The 19,902-nt window shown below is 38.6% G+C and overlaps 1 protein-coding gene across 1 annotated transcript in view; it reads right to left on the bottom strand.

The window, feature by feature from the left end:
• Positions 1-13,445, bottom strand: part of LOC121312765 (F-box/LRR-repeat protein 7) — a 94,007-nt gene extending 80,562 nt beyond the window's left edge. The window contains exon 1 of the mRNA XM_041244505.1: positions 13,038-13,445. Coding sequence (XP_041100439.1) covers positions 13,038-13,074 — 37 coding nt within the window. The 5' untranslated portion in view covers positions 13,075-13,445. The remainder of the gene's footprint in view (positions 1-13,037) is intronic.
• Between the last annotated feature and the right edge of the window lie 6,457 nt (positions 13,446-19,902).

Here is a 19,902-nt window from a genome sequence, read left to right as displayed (position 1 = left end):
AACTGCGATCATTGTGCATTCTTTTACTTTGAACTTGTTGGAGTACCAGCAGGCATCCAGCAAGGTTAAGAGTAGATGCAGAATAACTAGAAACTGGGGGGGTGGGGGGCATTAGTTGCCTATTTTATCCCAGTTAGATGACTAAATATTTTGGTAATCAGATATTCTTCAATATGTAAACAGTTGTATAGAGTAAGCTTTCTCAAACGTACCCAAATTGTTCTCAATTTGCTCAGCACACAGAATGATGGGAGGGTAATTTAATGTTCATTTTAAATCGACAACATTCAATATGGTCATCAACAGAACTTCACTGTATACCAGACGACATGTAACACATATGGGTTAGAAGCCATGATGATGATTTACTGAACTGTACGCAATGCACATCCCTTCTGATATATGTGTTTATAGGAATATTAACAATTAGTTTATAGGACATTAACAATTAGTTTTTTTTTTTTTTTTTTTTTTTTTTTACCACAAATGGTTTGTGGGAATTCACTGGAGGTCACAAATTATACATTAATTTCAGAGATATCAAAATTACCATTGCGGTCATTAAAGACTGGAAAACACAAGCTCAGCAACCCCTGCCCCCCAGCCTAATTCAATCCAACCTATTAACCTTCCCATCCCAGCAAGGGGGGGGGGGGGATGGTGTTCAAAGCCTTTTTACTAATGATCAGATATTCTTTACTATTCTATACAGAACAACTAGCTTTCCTACACCAACCTAAAACTTAACATACAAGCAGATACTAGGATCTCATTAACCACATCAAGCTTGTCTTCCCAATTAAGCTAAAGCTGAAGTTTCAGCAAGAATGGATATACTGAGATACAGTACCTACATACAGCTGGTAAGGGTTATACTAATGAATGCATGGCAATGATTTTAAACATAATATTTAGCTTGGGCAGAAATTTCTCAAAGCAAGGACAATCAAGAGCAAGCCCAATGTTTAGTTTTGTTAAGATGCAGCTCCTTCTCTAAGATCACAAAGTCTATCCATGCAGTCCCTCGCTTCATTTTTCTAAGTCTATCTAATGTAATATATACAATCACCAATTCTATAATAATTATTTAATTTAACTTATTAAATTTTTTTATTAGTATTTTAATAATTCACCTAATGTACATATCAATTAGAATTAATTGATACAGATGTTGCTACAATGTATACTGGTAGTACTGTAGTATTATTTGCTGTAGTAAGATCAAACTATCTACTACTGATCAGATGATATTAAACAGCATGCGGGTTAAATATACATATACAGTATGCTTTATCAATCTATAAAGCATACTGTATATGTATATTTAACCCGCATGCTGTTTAATATCATCTGATCAGTAGTAGATAGTTTGATCTTACTACAGCAAATAATACTACAGTACTACCAGTATACATTGAGGAGCATCTGTATCAAGAACTTGATCAATAAAGTTAATTTACTGGTTGCTGGCAGCTGCAAATAAGATGGTAGCAAGAAGTGAAATATGATCACAGAAGAAGCTTGGTTGTTGAAAATAAAAGTATTTCGCCTGTATTGACTGAGATACAGCTTTGGGAATTCTTACAATTAAATATTTTCACGATTCTTTTCGTGGGAACCTTCCTAAATTAAGGCTGTTAATTCCAAGAACATTTGCTAATGAATGTCCTCATCAAACTTCCTTCCTTCCTTCCTTCCTTCCTTCCTTCATTATATCCCGTTAACTGGGTTTTTACACCCTTTGTATCTGACCTTCTATAGTTGCATTGTTTTAACACACAATATTTAAGATACAGTGTTGAAGTTACAATAACTGTTGCAGAGTTTTCAACCATTATTACCGAAGGATAACAAAATAAGAACAAGTGTATAAATTGAAAAACTGGGAGGAATATCTCTTATAAAAGTATTTCCACAGTATTTTTGCACTGTAATTGTGCAGTTTTCCCATGGCTATAATATGCATTTACCACAGTTGCTCCTGCTTTCCATCATTTTTAATATGCTTTACCATCTCTCTGGGCTATACAGTGATAGCCTATGCTTTACCATGCTTTTACTATGGCTTATATACACTTTGTTATGCTTTTACTGTGGGAAATCTTTATAAGGGCTTACCACGTGTCAAAGACAGCTGCAGTGGGTGACGCAGACCAGAAACAGATAAAACATAAAATAAACAGAGAGATGGAGTTTTGGTGAAGTTGAGTGCTTGCTTGCGCTCAGCATTTAATAAATGAACAGACAGAAAATAAAAGGTTGTAACACAAACAAAACACAGGACACGGCACTTTAGCCAAAACAAAGAGACAAACAAAATGGACTACACAGACAAACACGGTGAGCTGAAATCAATTATTTACATTATTTTTACTTTCTTCTCCCCACACCTGTTCTCCACTCACCGAACACACAACCAAGAGTGAGTGAAAACATGCTGCTTTTATGCAGTTGTACTGAGACTCGATTGCTAATCAATCATTGAATTGGAGTTGCGGTACAACTGCACTTGAATTAATAAAAGTGCAATTCCTCGTGCTCACATATTATTACATTTTACCTGCATGTGAAGTGCTGTGCAATCCTCATGCCTAAATACAAATATACATTTTAAACACTTGTGCGCATAAACCATATTATATCCCGTGTACCAATTACAATACACCAACATTAACACACTACACGCAGCATAACACAGAAATATACACAGGGGCGGGGCAACATTGCCACACGGCTGCATCCCAGCAAGAACACTAAAAAGCGTTTTATGACACAGATTCTTTTCAGAAAGGATCTACAGTAGTCTAATTTTATTTCCAGTAATCTGGGAATGTAAATAGAAATCAGTATGAAATGACATGCTTACGCAGTTCCCTTGAAGACATTTTTTAGCCTGATGCTGCCAAAACTGTTTGTACTTTACTTGTAACAAGCATTTACTGTACCTCATGAATACTTTTCTCAATTACAATAACTTCAAATAAATTCTAATTAATACAATATATTTCTTGGCTGAAACTTAAAGGAAACAACAACAAAAAAGAGTCTCTCCAGTAAACTGGGCCCTGCACAGTGTCTCTGGGATTCTACTCACTTATAAAATAGTATTTTAAAAGCCAAGTAAATCTTCTGTTCCTTCTTTCTCCCAGCAGTGCACAGCTGACCCTTATCCCTTTCTGCTTTTCACTAGATTGGTTAGAAGTGCAGCAGAATCAATAAAGGATGGTGTGTGACTGGAACAATTATATAATAAAGAACCGCACACTCAGTGGTACAGGTTTCCTGCTGATTGAGACTTGGGTTTGTCTGGTAGATATCCAGTTACACACCACCCATGAAAATTACAAGTGAAAAGATTTTGTTTCACTAGGAATAAGAGATCTAAAGATAAAGTGAACATGGATGTTTTGAATGATAATTTCTATTTGACATCAGGTTCCTAAAATACAAATGTCTATGAATATATGAGTTTAAAACTGACCAAGGACATATGTAAAACCATCACGATTATGTGGAAAAGTATGTTGCAAGATTTCGACCATTGATAGTAAGTCATGTGCTTTGTTGTAACCCCTACAGCCTGTTCAGTGACACACTAAATGAAAAATGAATAGCAAGGGATTTGAAATGGAGCCGCTTATTATGATAAATTAATTCTTAAAGTCCTTCAGAAGTAATAAATGATTCAATTGGACTCTTAATATGAACAGCATAGTCGTGGATGTGAATTCTGAACCTGCTGACAGTGCAAACTCTGGGAATCTTGCATTCTTGGCTTCGATTCCAATTCTGATTTTCTTTCGCCAGATGCTTTTTATACAGACTATCCAAGTAGCCATAAGATTAAATAGCCATCACTTTTCATTTGCTTTTTTCCTTTCCTCACAGGACTCCCTAAACTCCACTGCCTATGGGGACTTATTATGGCAGAGGTGGGGTTGGAACACGTGGCTTTCCAGGAGTCTCTGCTGTCCTGTGTCTCCGTATGGCTCTGTATCAGTTAAAGTCTTATCCTCCACATTCTCATGAAACATTGTTTTCATTGACTGTGCTAACATATTCACTTATTTTGTTATCATCTCAGCCCATTGATCACAGATTCTAAAAACACTGATGTCAAAACCCCACAGCACTAATGTCTCTGTATTTTAGTTTTTGGGACAAAATACTACTGTAGAACCTGCTCATCTTTCACTCAGATGATCTCACAGAGTTTTGAGGAGACCTGTTTTGCCACTCACCTGAGCAGCAAACACGACATTTGTATAAAAAACATACCTAAAAAAACTGCAGGACTTAGTTGGAAAAGAAGAAAAAAAAGGCCACCAGTACCAGACTTGCCTTTATTTGATCTCTTCTGGGATGAAGTGGACAACAATGCAAAACCAAGGCTTCCAAACAATGTCAATCCATAACCGCAGCCAGGAAAGCATGTTACAGGCTGCCTAAAGTATTCTATACCTTTCACCAGCAAGACACTGAGGCCAAAAAGACTATTTCCTTTAAAGTAAGATCTATAAATCTACAAAATGTTTCAAATGCTTATTTCTATTTGTCATCAAGTTCATGTCTTTTTTACATAAGACTTTAAAACTGATCAACAAAATAAAAACAAAAATAAAAAAATAAAAATGATATATAGATCTTAAAATCATCACGAATATGTGGAACGGGAGACGCAACAAGCAGGAACAGTAAGCAATGTGCTTTGTTGTAAACACCCTATTCAGTAACGCTTCAAAATGAATAACGAGAGGAGTGGATCCACTCACGACTACAAATAATTCCTTCCAGAGTCCTTTAAAGTTAATCAATAATTAATTTGGCGTTTTAATTTTAAACATATTTTATTAAACTGAAACCATAGTCAGCACACATTAAACATTCCTAAGCAATGTCTTGTCACGCTGTTTTTATTCCCCATAATGAGTCAGAAGAACTATGAGTCGAGATGCAAGTTTACCATTCACTGGCAACCCATTCCAAGACTGTTTAATTGCACACATGGGTCAGGGCTTTTCTCAATCCACATTTATTCATACTAAAAGTAATACCCCCTGGAAAGTACTCAGCAGTCTAGACTGGGTTCCTGGAGGTAGTGCACACACTGTGACATCACCCGTGTTTTATTCAAAGTAGGTTCCACTGATAGTCTGGTAATTATTAAGGGCTCTTTAGTAAATGTTTTTTCTCATTTTTTCAGACATTTTCCAAATGCTCTGTTCTAATCTTCTGACTTTCACACGTCCATCCAGTAATAAAGGTAAAGCTGTCTCTCAGGACCCCTTACAAAGATGTAGAAAGCCTTCCTGGCTAGGTTTGTTACTTAATTAATGAATTGACCCTGCCTAACCTATATACCTTCCCAGGGATGCCACTTAAGAATTAACCCCTGCTGTGAAAGTCCAGGCGTTTCCGATATTTAATGACCTGGATTTACAGAGCTTCTCCATCAATGAACGCTATAGCCATGACAATTCAGCTGAGACACACTTTGCAATGTGGGAGTGGTTACGAAGAAAGCCAATCATAAGAATCCCAACTTTTACACAAACAGTGCACTTACACGTAAAACTCCGACCTGAACTGGTTTAGGGTGGATTAGATTAAAGATCTGTATTATTGAAGGCACTCCACATGGAGTGCAGGATGCGCCCTATAGCCTGGAGGTCGCCGGTTTGAGTCCAGGCTATTCCACTGCCGACCATGCACCAGCGGAGCTGTGTTGTCCTCTGACGCTGTAGCAATGAGGTAGCAGCATGGCGGGCCTGCAGAGTGAAAAGAAGTGGACAGCTGACGGCACATGTTTCAGAGGACGTGTGTGTCCGTCTTCATCTCCCCTGAGTCGGCGCGGGGGTAGCAGCGGTGAGCCGGGTTGAATTAAAATAAACTGGGCTTTCCAAATTGGGGAGAAAAAGAGAAAAAAATAATTGCAGATTCCAAATAATAATAACAATAAAAGATATTCTGACCACCTGCTCTATTCTGTCCATCCTGTCATGTCCTCGGTTTCAGATGAGTGTGTTTATACATCCAGTTCCCAAGGAGGTGGCTGAGTTACACTGACACTGGGGGCGTTGCTCAAGAGGTGCCTCTGCGTGAGCCAACTCAGGGACTGATGGTTTCACAGTATAGCTAAAAACAGACAAAAATCATCGCAAAGCCATCCTAGTTACGCTTTCAAGTTGATTCGGTACAATGGCTAAAAGTTTTAAAAGTTACTAATTATATATGGTTAACAGAAAAAGATTTTAAATGTAATTGGAGAGCTTCAGCATTGGCGATAATCCTATTATTCAAAAGAATAACATCCTGTCATCAACCAGATTAACATGCCACATCAATAAGATTATTAGTAACTTGTTGAAATAGGGATGTTATGATGGGGGTAATACACAATCTGACATGCCAAGTGATACACTGTAGTGGCAGATGATTAGATGAGACAGAATATACTTTTCGCCTGCAGTTTTAAAACTGGGAAAGTCGTGTTTTAATATTCCCTTCGGGGCAGTGGTTAATTTGTACAGAAAGAGGTGCTGGGGGTGCAAGATATTTAGAGCACCGTCCATCACTAGCCTCTGTGAAGTTTTAAACTTTCAACCAGAGCTCTGCTATATTTTTGTCATCCTTGCTCTTCCCCTGAAGTTGATAGCTTGTTTGGTCTGTGAAAAAGTAATTGATGGATTAAACACTGACATGGATTTCCACAGATTCATATTTGCTGAAAGTTTTAATTGTACTTGTTTAGCTGCTTCTTGAAGAAAGTCTCAGCATCTGCTTATCAGATTTGTTTCCTCTGCATTATCATGGTTTGAATCTGCCAAAGCAGCACTAAAAATGTCGAACATGCAGGGCGCAATAACGTTGTTTATCAATGCCGTATATTGTGTACGATGCAGGTTTGCGTGTTTCTCAAAACATGGCCCAAAAAGCTCACCCAGGAGATCAATAAAATTAACTGCTGTGTGGCAAACGCCATAGCAGGCCAGTATAAGCTCCAATATCTGCTAGGACCATGGACAAAAAAAGGCTGTGCATTTTTTCTTGTGTTTGACTGTGCTCATGTGCTGGACAAGGACAACGTGGTGTGCATGTACTTAGCATTTACAGTACCTGCTGGTGGCTTTGCTATCATCTCCTACCACTGGTTTAATAAAATATATTAGGTTCCTCTCTTGTGCCCATTCTACATTACTACATAATCTGGAGGCATATTAGAACTTGAAATAGCCTGAGCTTCTGATATTTTACAACCAGCTACAGGACACGCACTCTACTAAGTCCAACGAAAAAAGAAAATGCAGTGATTGGCTATTCACCAGTCTATCTTACCAGAGAGAAAGGGAGGACTAAATGGACATGATTGGTTGAATATTATTTAAAGAAACACAACCAGTATTTAACGCACAAACCTTTAGAACACCCAAGAACTTGCAGAATGGATAAAACTGTGTTGAGAATTTTAAGTAAACATTAGTGGATTATATTATGCCTGACTGAAAATCCCAAATTCTCATACAGCATGCATTTGAGAGCAAAATATAGTGATTTTTAACTTTCATAACAGGGGGAGCATATTGCCATGGCTCCAAGAGATAGGATTACGGTGGAGGCACTTAAATGCAATTCATTTGGGAACGAAGTGGCGGGAAAAGGGTTGCGCGCTTACAAAGCATTCCTTCAGGACAGTGACAAGTGTCAAGTTGACAGTTGCTGGAACTGGTTTTTCTGGCAGACTCCTCTTTTAACTTTTAAAAACGATATGTGTCATTAGCAAATTAATTTACTCTGGCTACTTCAAAATTGATTTTCTGTGCATGTTAAAATGTTAGAATTGATGCAAGATACTATGTTAATACTGCAAACTAACCATGGTATAATCAGGAATGGGACATCCTACTTTGTCCCACTCATTTCTGCAGCCATGTACCACGTGAGCCTTCACCTCTCAAAAAAGTCATCAGCTGCCACTGATATATTTTGAATCGTAATCCATCTTCACACACATTATGGTTGATGCAAACCGTTGTAAAATGCTCTAAAAATACTGCAGTGGCACCTCATATGCATGCACGTGACATTTCCGATGCTGAATTGCATGACATTAAGACAATACTCATTCCTAAATAATAGAAAAGAAACTCTGCTTACTTGCAAATGTTTAACACAAGTGAGTAGCTTCTACAAAATAGCTTTACTTCACTCCAAAACAAATGCGTTGCCACATAATTGTGAAACATGCTCATTTTCACATTCATCAGAACCAAACAAATCAAACCTAAACTGTTTCTGAAACCATGTGACTACATTCAGCACCTGTTTATCCCCCTGTCATCCTCTCATTAATAATCTGCCACTCTCATTTAGCTGTTGGTCAGTGCTGCAACAAATTGATTTGAGTATAAACTGCTTCATATAACCACCTCCTGTGTTTTAAACTGTGTGTTAAACATAACATAAACTTTACAGTAAACCCTCTTATGAGGGTTCTATTGCTATTAGAAAATGGCTGCGTGAAATCATTTTTTCTGTTTACTTCAGGATTTTATGTTTATCTATTGCTGTACTTCCATGCAGCTGTTCTTCAGTTCAGGTACCTCCTACACAAAAGTGAACACCGTATGCGAACTGTTGGTTTTTATCTATTTTTAAAAAGATTTAAAAAGATGAATAAAATATGTAAAATAATAAAAGTAACTCAAACTTTTTTATGTTTTATTTTGAACAAAAAAAAAAAAAAAAAAAAATTTTGAAAAAAAAAGGAACAAAAAAAAAAAAAAAAAACGAAAAAAAACCAACACAAAAAACAAAAAAAACAAAAACCAAAACAAAAAGTATATATATAATATATATATATATATATATATATATATATATATATATATATAGAGCTCTGGAAAAAATTAAGAGACCACTGCAAAATTATCAGTTTCTCTGGTTTCACTATTTATAGGTATGTGTTTGGGTAAAATGCACATTTTTGTTTTATTCTATAAACTACTGACAACATTTCTCCCAAATTCCAAATAAAAATATTGTCATTTAGAGCCTTTATTTGCAGAAAATGACAACTGGTCAAAATAACAAAAAAGATGCAGTGTTGTCAGACCTCGAATAATGCATAGAAAATAAGTTCATATTCATTTTTAAACAACACAATACTAATGTTTTAACTTAGGAAGATTTCAGAAATCAATATTTGGTGGAATAACCCTGATTTTCAAGCACAGCTTTCATGTGTCTTGGCATGCTCTCCACCAGTCTTTCACATTGATGTTGGGTGACTTTATGCCACTCCTGGCGCAAAAATTAAAGCAGGGCTTGAGGCCGGAGCCCGTCAGGGTTGCTGCTGCTTTTGCTGAGCCTGCTGGGCTTTCAGCTGGCGCTGCCTCTGTTGAGGGCGCTGCTGGGGTGTCTACCAGGCATTGCCTGTCGCTGCCTAGGGTCGGTTGTGGGGGTACTTTCTGCTTGGCCCAGGTGGAGCAGCAACCAGGACAGTGCACATAATGGTCTGTGGAGCAGTAGCTCCTCGTCTTCACTGTTGCCCTGGTGTTGGGTATGTGTGGGTCGCAGAAGCACTTCCTTGCACGGTGAGACCGTTGCAGCATCTCTTCCGTAGCTGTCCCGAAGGTGTAGCCGGGGGAGATGGGCGCGTTGAGCAGGGACACTTTGTCTGAGTCCAGGATCCTGGCCTGGGAGAGCTAAAGTTGGTGTCGCGCAAACACAAGGGCTCCCACGTTACGTCCAATAGCTTGGCCACTGTGCCGAGCTATGCGGAGCAGCTGGTCATTCACCAACCTCAGTTCATTAGTAATATGAGGAGAAGGCTGAGTACACAGGTCCTGCAGCAGCTGTGATTGGTACACAGTCAGCAGACCAGCAGTGTTTGCTAGTCTTGCTGCCAGTGCCCCTGCGCTGCATGCCCTTCTTAAGTGCGTCTCAGTAACCCTACACTGTTTATTAGGGCAGGAAAAGTCACAAGACAACGTTGGAATAGTCAGTGTCTGTACTAAGGCAGCCACCACGGAACCAAAGGGCGGGAAATGCTGAGGCCCCAGCTTCTCCGCTCCCTGTAGGGCATACAATGCTTCCACCCGTTTGGAGCAAGTGGGCACTGACGCTGGGCTGCCCCACGAAGACTGCAACTCCTCCACAAAATCCGGGAGGGGCTTACAGCGCTGTGTAGTCGACACCAAGGTTTCAAAAACCTATCGGCAGATCTGGGTCTCCTCAGTCCAAGTTATCTGGATCCGGGCAGCAGCTCTGCTCACAAGGGCTGCTAGCTCATCCACCAGCGGACCAATAGGAGCCATATAGGTCTCAGAAGGGGGGACCTCTAAACAGGAGGAGTCCTCCGTTCCCCTTCGAATTCGCCTTCCTCCATGGAACTGTGCTTGCTCGCTTCATCATTTGTGCCCGTAAGGCTGACACATCTGCATTGGGCGAGTGCCTGCGGTTCTTCGCTTTCTTGGTCTTGTGCTCCAAAGACATAAACCGAGCACTGTGGCTCACAGGCAGCTCATGCGAGGGGCTCCTTGAGAGTGTCAGCAAAGAGAGCTGGAGGAGGAGGAGGAACGACCTTCAGCATGGTCTGTCCTCTTAGCACTGGACCTCTTTTGAAAGCTGGCGCACACAGCACAAAAGGTGGGATCTGCCAGCACTCACCGGGCATGATCAGCACCCAGGCATTGGACGCACAAATTATGGCCGTCCTCTGGGGGAGGCTGGCCCCACATCTCACACAATCGTGGAATGACTTTGTATGGATGGACAAAAGTGCTGGGTGCTCTGTACGGGAGTGCTATACACCTGTACCGAGCACAGGGTAAGACACTGGTGGTATGCACGAGAGTGCAAAGTACCGAGTTGTACCGGGCACTGGGACACTGAGGAAGTGCACGGGAGTGTTATGTGTACCAGGACTATGCACGGAGGTGCTATCCACCGGGTTAATCCAGATGAATGCACAGGGCACCGAGGGTGCAATGCACAGCAGTACAATGCACGGGGGTTCCGGGGCTATGCACGAGAGTGCTATGCACCGGGTAATGCACGGGGCACAAAGTACCGATGGATGTTCGGGGTACTATGCACGGGAGTGCTATGTACCATCGAAAAAGGCCCAAAATGCTATGCACTGGGTTAATGTGTTAAGCTGTCGAGCCGGAGCTACGAGGCGCAGCACACTAAAGCAACTACAGCCGGTTTGAAGACAGGAACAGTATATATATATATATATATATATATATATATATATATATATATATATATATATATATATATATACTGTATATCCAAAACCCAAAAAAAAACAAAACTCGTGCACGAACGCGAACCAGAAACTGAGACACAAAACAATTTGTGTTGGACAAAATCCAAAATGGACGAGACTGGAAACAGCAGCCGTGAGATTTAGACTAAAAGAGAAACTACCGTCGCGTCCAAAGGAAGTGGCAAGCCGGCTTCCGAGGAGGAATAGCGAGGTACTTTTATACCACAAACAGCCTCCGAAGAGAAAGAGGTTCTCACGAAAACGGAGCAGGCAGCTTTTAAAATATGTGCTCTGGTCAATTGACACGAGGGTCAATTTCCAACTTGTAATGGTTGATATTTCGAGATTGAAAGGGAACATGTCACTTTCAATATGCCCTTGCCATAGAAACCACAAACATAAAATTACATCTTTAAAAATCCTACATACACGTTACTACAAATCATTGTCAATGCAGCCACAATTTATAAAACAGTTATGAAAATTCAGATAAGGCTCTGTGCTTCCAGAAATCCCGGTTTAAAGTTTTTTGATGACAGGAACAACATATGGAGGCAGTAAAGCAGTTACATCTTCGATAGCTTAGTACTGCACGAAATGTTTATGTTAACTTTTTAAATGCATTTAACATAACTAGAGTACATGTCTTTAAGAATACCTCCTCCCACCAAAAAACGGGGAAAAGACTGAACAAACAGCACACACAGACACACATACAAACACGAAAAGATTCCAATCTTAACTAAAAACAGACTCTCCACACAGAAGAGTACTCGTCACAAACCAGTAGAGGCTGCCATCTATATGGGAAAAAAGTTAAATATCTTGAAAGGTATGAACTTAAATTTGTATATTTTAAGTCACGTATACTATTAATATTTTTATTATTACTACTATGACTACTAATACTGGATGGACCAATAAGGTGAGATGAAACCTGGAAGAAAATGAATTTCTTTAAACCCAGAGCAGTGGAGCCAGCTCAAAGATCAGATCTCTAAAATCGATGATGCAGTGAAGAAAATCTAGTGGATGCTGTTGAAGCTGAGCTTGCTTTTCTTTTTGTAGTTCTTACTAACCAGAAACTTTTACACTGGCATATGTTTTCTAAAAGACAATTTTTAAAAAAAAAAGACTTTTTTTAAAACTAAACTGTGTATATTTGCAGTTAAGTATTATTTTAATCTTCCTATGCATGTGCATCCAAACGTGTGAAAAGCAAGACAGATGGTAGTTTTGACTTTTTTTTTTTTTTTCTTTTTACTGCTTGTGTATAGGGGGTGGGCACAGTGATTCTTAATGTACAATAAAAGCTGTTTAAAGCTTGAAAAAAAAAAAACTACTACGACTACTACTACTAATAATAATAATTCACTTCTGCATCCTTCGATTGTTTTACCATACTTAACGTACCATATACAGAACTGTCAGAGTGCAAATACATAAACAAACAAATACATAAATAAATAGACTGAGCATTTATAATGCAATGACAAGCTTACTGTCATATGCGACCATACCTATCTATCTATCTATCTATCTATCTATCTATCTATCTATCTATCTATCTATCTATCTATATAGATAGATAGATAGATAGATAGATAGATAGATAGATAGAATTCCTTGAACGCAATCACCTGGAAAAACAACTACACTGTTTAAATTGAAATTTGGGTGATCGTCAACAGCTGGAAAATGCAAAGCTCTTAGTTAAGTTAAATGACTGTAAATGTTGGATAGGGGTGGGCGCGCTACTTACCGTCACTACCATACTGTTTGCCATTATTCGCACCCATCCTGTTGAATTCATAGTCTATCTAAAAAATCGCAACATCCCCTGACATAGCCAAAGATTCATGGCTCTAAAATAACGGTAAAATAATTCAGCAAAACCTCTCCGGGATCTGAGCTGCCGCTTACTCAATCAATCCAGTCCGAGATAGGGAGACGGGAAAAAGAGAAGCCCCCGATATATTGTACAATCCACAGGCGAGTTGAGTAGTACAGCAATCCCATTACACATACATCAATCCCACGAGAGCGCACGTTCTTCAAGCCACAATTCCATTTTGATGCAAAAATACAACTTCGTGTATCTGTTTCAACAGCTTGGCACTTCTTGCTTGAAAACCTAATCCACCCCTCTCCACTCACTAATAACAACGCAGTTAGACACTTATTAGGATGAAGCAGATATTTCTTAGTGTGGAACCTCCTACCTGTCAATCAGTGGCAGCAGGAAGAAAAGGGTTGGAACTGGATTTAAAGAGACATTGCCCATAAACTCGACCTATTTAAGCTTATTAAAATCCCTGGTGATGAAGGCATTTTTTCCATCATTTATATACACTGAATGTGAATGATTCAATTTTAAATAACAAAAAATAATGCAAAACGTGTAAAACTAAGCACAGGTCGCTTTTTATGACCATGCGTTACTGTATGTCGTTCGGGTTAAGCATCGTATTGCGGTGGCGGCTAATGCCCAAAATGTGTGGGTGTTCACACCTGAGGTGCAAGTGAGGGGTGGGGTTCGAGTGCATGTCCGTCCTCACTGTTCACCTGCACACGTTTTATTGGAGGGCTGCTGGGTCCCAACTTTTGATCTGCAGTTTCTGCAATTCCTCCATTGTAGCAAAATTATTAGCAAGCAAAAATTCTGCTATATTCATGTCTTTATTTGATTAACTTAGAATAGTAAAACCTGGCAATGTACCAAATTGTCCCTGAATCTAAAATCAATCCCAAGTTCAAAGGCCAAGAACAGGAACAAGTAAGACCTTAAAATGGAAGTCACAATTAGGCCAAAGGGGGAAAAACCCCCAAAAAACTGCAATTAACAATGAAGTAGCTTTTTTAAATTTTATTTTCAGGAACCAGCAGGTAATTTATATAGACTTAATAAAAGACTGATCAGACACAAATAGTAAAAAAAAATAAAAAAAAAATAACGTAATTTAAAAACACCTAGGAAAAAATGCCTGACGCAGCTGTCAACAAGATTAAAAAATAATTAAAATGTATTATATAAATATTAAAATAATACAAATATTATATTTACGGTATATTTAATAACCGATCACCACAAAGAGGCAGTAGTGGGACTTTTGAAATTTATTTTAATATTTAAACAGCGTTAAACGTTTCCACTAAATAATACATCATGCAAGACTGAGAGGAGCCAAAGTCATGCTGCTGCAGCCTGTGTTGTTTTGACACATGCGCGCTGATCGCCTGATCACTGTTCGCAAACCTGCTGTGCTCCATGTTGACATTTTTAAGCCAATCATAGCCAGCCCTGGCTGACGACTGGCTGCTACTGCGCATGTACACGGCTAATGTGGGCGATCGCATTTCTTTGCGAGCACAACCCGGTTTTAGCCCATTAAAGAGATGTGATGAACGGCACACAGACTTAAATACAGACGGTATAAATAAAACGGTAATAAAAATAATTCACTTTACTAAACATAGTATGAAGAAAAAAAAAGTTGATGACCATGATGATCAGACAGCAGCTGATTTGTGGTATTCAGTGACAAGCTATTCATTCTGGGATATACCATTCCTTTAGGATTACAAGTTCAGCAGCATTTCTAGGCTATTCTGGATAACCTTCTATGGTTCTTATCAGTGACAGATTACTGTTGGGTTCTGGAGCATGTTCCCCGTTTTCATGTAGGGCTGAGCACCATCCTCAGTGAACAGAGTGCCTGAAGTGACAACTGCTGGTTGGCAGAGTCGGCAAACACAGATGAAAGTCCTTCTTCATAGTACTGTTATCTCTAATTTTGCATTTACAGCTTTGGTGTTTTTTCATGTTACTGGCATTGGTTAAGATGAATTTTGACTTACAGTAGCAAAGAATATTGGCCTCCTTTGATTTGATTGTTAATTGTCCTCCATTTGTTATCAAAATCATTTTGTGTTGAATAGGCTGAGAGCCTCCGACAAAGTGGATTACATTTCATAGTTACCTTCACAGCTTTTCCTTTTGTTTTCTGAGACTCCAGAGTTTCCTGCAGGATGTTTTTCCTGATGCAATATTATAGTAAAACAATATTGCTATTAATAGTGTTAAGAACTCACCAACATTAGATTTCTCATGGAAGAGAAGACAATAGGGCCACAAATGACAACTATTACCTTTTTTAATTTACTATAAAACCAAAGACACAATTATTACTATTAAAAACTACCAATACTGTAACGCTATACAGAAGTATTAGCAAGTTGTTGTTCGTTTAATTTCAAAACAGTTTATGATACATATTTTGTGGACAACTATTACCAGCATTATTATTATTATTATTATTATTATTATTATTATTATTATTAGTAGTAGTAGTAGTAGTAGTTACAGTTGTAGTATCAAAACTCAGATTCAAAATGCAGCTAATAAAGATATTTTCAGTTTTGAATTCAAACCATATTTGAAATGAAAGTCTGTAGGATTTTCTTGATGTTTAAAATGCATTACAAAGTATTCAAAATTAATTAATTTTAATTCAGTACTTGTATTGCTAAATTAATGCTTCCTGTAAAATAATGCAGAAATCATTCCTAAATAACTCACTCAAGACTTAAAAAGGAACGTACTATGAATACAAAAATTGAACTCAAATATAACTTGTTAACTAAACAAATCAGCAATGGAAAATGGGCAAACATATTTGTACAAAATTGATTGAATATCTATGAGGTTGAATTCCTTATATAAAAATATTACATTCAAAGCCATAATTGCTTTTTTGTTTCATTTTGATGGTCTCTTTGGTAAATGCCAAAGTCATGAACAGTCTGTTGGCTATCATAAAAGCTATTTTGCCAAGCCCCAAGCTTCCTTGCCAAACCCTACCGTGCTTCATTGGAATATGTTTTACATGTGTCTGCTGAACTCTGGGTCGATACTTTATGAGAAAGCAGTTGTAAACCAATGGAAAACCCAAAGCACATTATCTGTCAAGTTTGTCATACAAACAACTTGCAAATATTAGATCCACACTGATAAAGAAAGGTTTTTTCTAAACTGGATTGCAGCAATCTTGTTTTTGTGCTGTTTCATAAGACACATTTTTCAATGTTGCCAATGCCATAATTCAACGTATAATAACAGCACAGTGTCACTTGTATTGATAGCCTAAACTTAAAACACCCTAATTTAGTTTTTCTGCAGGATTTTCCCTATGTTTTAACTTTATAAAACCATGGAGACAAGAAATCTGTTGTTCTATATTTAAAAAAAAAAAAAAGAAACAGTACTTCGGCCTTTCGTGTGAGGAACCTGGGATAGAATCCAAATCAAATTCAAATCGGGCAATAACATTCAGATTATTTTAACACTAAGCCTTATGGGCAAGAACAGTAATCCCACACCTACATTAAACTATCAAATAAAGGAGAATTGGCCAAACCATAGCTTGCTGGGTAATGCTGTCCCTTGTATGGTCTTATAGAAACCCTCAGCCATATTAATGAGTCATTAGATATAACATGTAATGATATATTTCTAACAAATGGTAATCTTTTATTGAAAAATAATAATTTCAGCAAACTGCCTAAAAGGATACAGTACAGCACTAAGACAAGCACAGCTGGGCTCCCACCCCTGTTAAAGAACATCGGAGATGTGATTCGGATCTCACTGAGGTGAAGGGGGAAAAGTGTAACGGGTGGTGTTGTGGGAAGTACTCCCGTTATAGAGACGAGGTTAAAAGTGCTTGAAACATGAATGCAGACGTGGTTAAGAGGCTCACTTGCAGTGTACGAAGCCACTGGTTCACTTGAGGGCCTACAGTGTATGTTGCTGTGTCATCCAACACAAAAACAAATTGAAGTCCAGTTTTCAAAGTGTACAGCACCAAAACCAAACTGAAAAATTCTAACTTTACTTAAAATGCCTCCAATTAAATAACTGGTGTATTTATTTTGAGGTTTTTTTTTATCATTAAAAAATTTAAGTAATTTACAACTGCATTAACTTGGAACTAAAGGCATTGATCTTGAACATGACTTACAGTAGCAATCCTGGATAATATAATTATAGCTGTTCTGTCAAAAACAACTGTTGTTCAAGTGTGATACATAGTATCGCTATGTTTTTGTAGGTTAATATTCTGCCATACTCACCAGCTCTCTTGCTGTACAGATGTCTTCTTGTATCACCCAGCAGAAATGTTATAATCTTGATGATCCTAAAACACTGTGGAATTCTTCTTGGCTAAGAATAATAAAATAATGAATACTAATACAAATAATCTTTTCTATATTCCCATGGTATGTAAAGTGCTGTTCCACTTCCTCTACCTCAAGCTGTGTATCCAACGCCTGCCAAGTTGGGGCTTTGGTGGTCTTGCAAACTGAATTCCCACTGATCAAGTCAATTTCAGTATATATCGAGCCCTATCCACAATGATGTGTACTAGCAGTGAGTGTGCTGGTGGTGAGTAGCTTGGATGTTTTGTCACCGAAAGATCTGACTCCGAAAGAGCTGCACGGTGGTGGTTTTCATTTTCAGAGGGCTTTAAAAGTAATACCCTTGCATTGGTAACATGTGGCCTGAATTAAATTTTCATTTGACTATATCAACAAGAGCACCTTATTTATTTGTTAGAAACAGTCATGTGTTATTCACATATGAGAGACACCTGCTGGGTGTTGGAAGAATTACAAAAAAATCCTCAACTAAACAGTGAATGAGCGGTACGTGTCGAGTCCAGTCGCAACAGGGCCTAGTTGAGTTATGTGGATCTAATCAGATAGGGTTACAATTATTATAGTACTGGAGCCAGATCCAGAAACTGCAGGCTTTCAGAGGTATGCTTTTCTATGCATATGTGGTGGAAAAAGAAAGCTTTTCATAACCGGTATGACAATTGTGAACATCTAATCTTGGCAAATGTAGGCTTGGCTTTTATAAAAATAACAAAAAAATCTTATTTTGAGAAATTCTAAAACCATGTCACATAGAAACAAACTCTATCCCCCTCCCCCACTTATATATGATTTGGAAATAAATGTTTTAATTTAATTTTACTTGCACTCCATGTAGTATAGATAGATAGATAGATAGATAGATAGATAGATAGATAGATAGATAGATAGATAGATAGATATACACTGCTGTGCAGAAGTCTTAGACATGTTGTATTTTTCTACTCTGATGCATTATGAGCATCAACAATTTACTCAAAGCCCCCACTAGTGTTTTCTACTATTATAATAGCCTCGCATTGCATAAAGAAGGACGAAAACTGAGTGAAATACCTCGCATCACTCGATTTTCAAGGTGTGGTATCCGAAGCATAATCAACAAGTACAGAGAAACATCATCTGTAATTGACAAACCCAGGACTGGAAGACCCAAAAAGCCATCTAACAAGGATGAGCAATACATGACAATAATATCCTAATGGAATAGAAAGAAGACAAGCGTTGAATTGACAATAGAACTGGCAGAAGGCACAAGTGTCATTGTCCATCAAATCAACAGTATGAAGGTCACTCTTGAAATCAGGACTTAAAGGATGTGTGCAGTAAGAATACCTCTGTTAAGAAAGGGGAAGACTAAAAGGCTATAATATGCAAAACAACACAGAAATTGAAATATGGAACAATGGTCAAAGGTGCTTTGGACTGTTGATGGATGGACAACGATACCTGTGCCTTCTGCCAGTTCTGTGGAGAGAAATGGAGCAGAGATTGCAGCAAAAACAGAGAAAGGGGTACAGGTGGATGGGAGAGGTGGTAGAAGAAGTGTAAAGGTAAGGTAGAAGGGGTAATAGTAGGAGAAAGAGGAGAGCAGCTTCTGCAGAAGGAGTTAAGAGCAGAAGGTGTCGAGAAGTTCCAGGGTGGAGAAGGTAGGGATCATGTTCCTCCACCTCATCCGTCGCAGTGTTCGCAGAGGTGATCCATATCTGTAAGGGCCAGAAAGTCAAGAGAGAGATAAGAGGCTTAGCAGAGATGAAGTCAGCCTTGTTGCAGGCTGACTGGCAGTTCCAGAAGCTTCCGTAGAGAGAGCAGGAGGGAGGAGTAGAGGATAGGGGGATGGGGTTGAGAGATCAGGTTTGAAGGGTTAGAGCACTGCTAGTGAGAGACTTTGCGAGCGCGGGAGGAGAGGAGGACAGCGACAGCAGAGAAAGTCATAGTGGACAAACTGGCAGTTAGGAAGCGGCTGAGGCAGGGATCAGTATAGACAGTGCACAAAGGCAGAGAGTATAGGTAGAGAAGTGTCTGTGTTTTGGGACGAGTAAAACAGTTCAGATGTGTACTGAGGCAATATAAATAGTCAGAGTGTGGACACAGTTGCAATTAACACAGGTCTCAGTTGCACCTGGGACAATCTAAGACAGTTTAGCAAACAATTAATGTGTTAATCAAGCCTAACAACCACCATACACAAAGGATTAAACAACAACAGTAAAATCACTCTAGTTACTTGAGTAGCACAGAGGTTCTAACTAAGCTAGACTTAAAAATAGTCAGCTAATTACAATTAAACAACAAGACTTACCTTGTGACCCCAAATGCTCTCAGCTGTTTATATACTATAAGCAGTGATGTTCATATAGACTTCACTGGATACTAAACAAAAAATTGCTTCTTTGGCAGAACGATAATAAGAA

This window comes from Polyodon spathula, chromosome 3 (genome assembly GCF_017654505.1).
Source record: "Polyodon spathula isolate WHYD16114869_AA chromosome 3, ASM1765450v1, whole genome shotgun sequence".
NCBI lineage: Eukaryota > Metazoa > Chordata > Actinopteri > Acipenseriformes > Polyodontidae > Polyodon > Polyodon spathula.
Note: the sequence above shows the minus strand (reverse complement) of the source record. Positions and strands in the feature narration are given on the sequence as shown.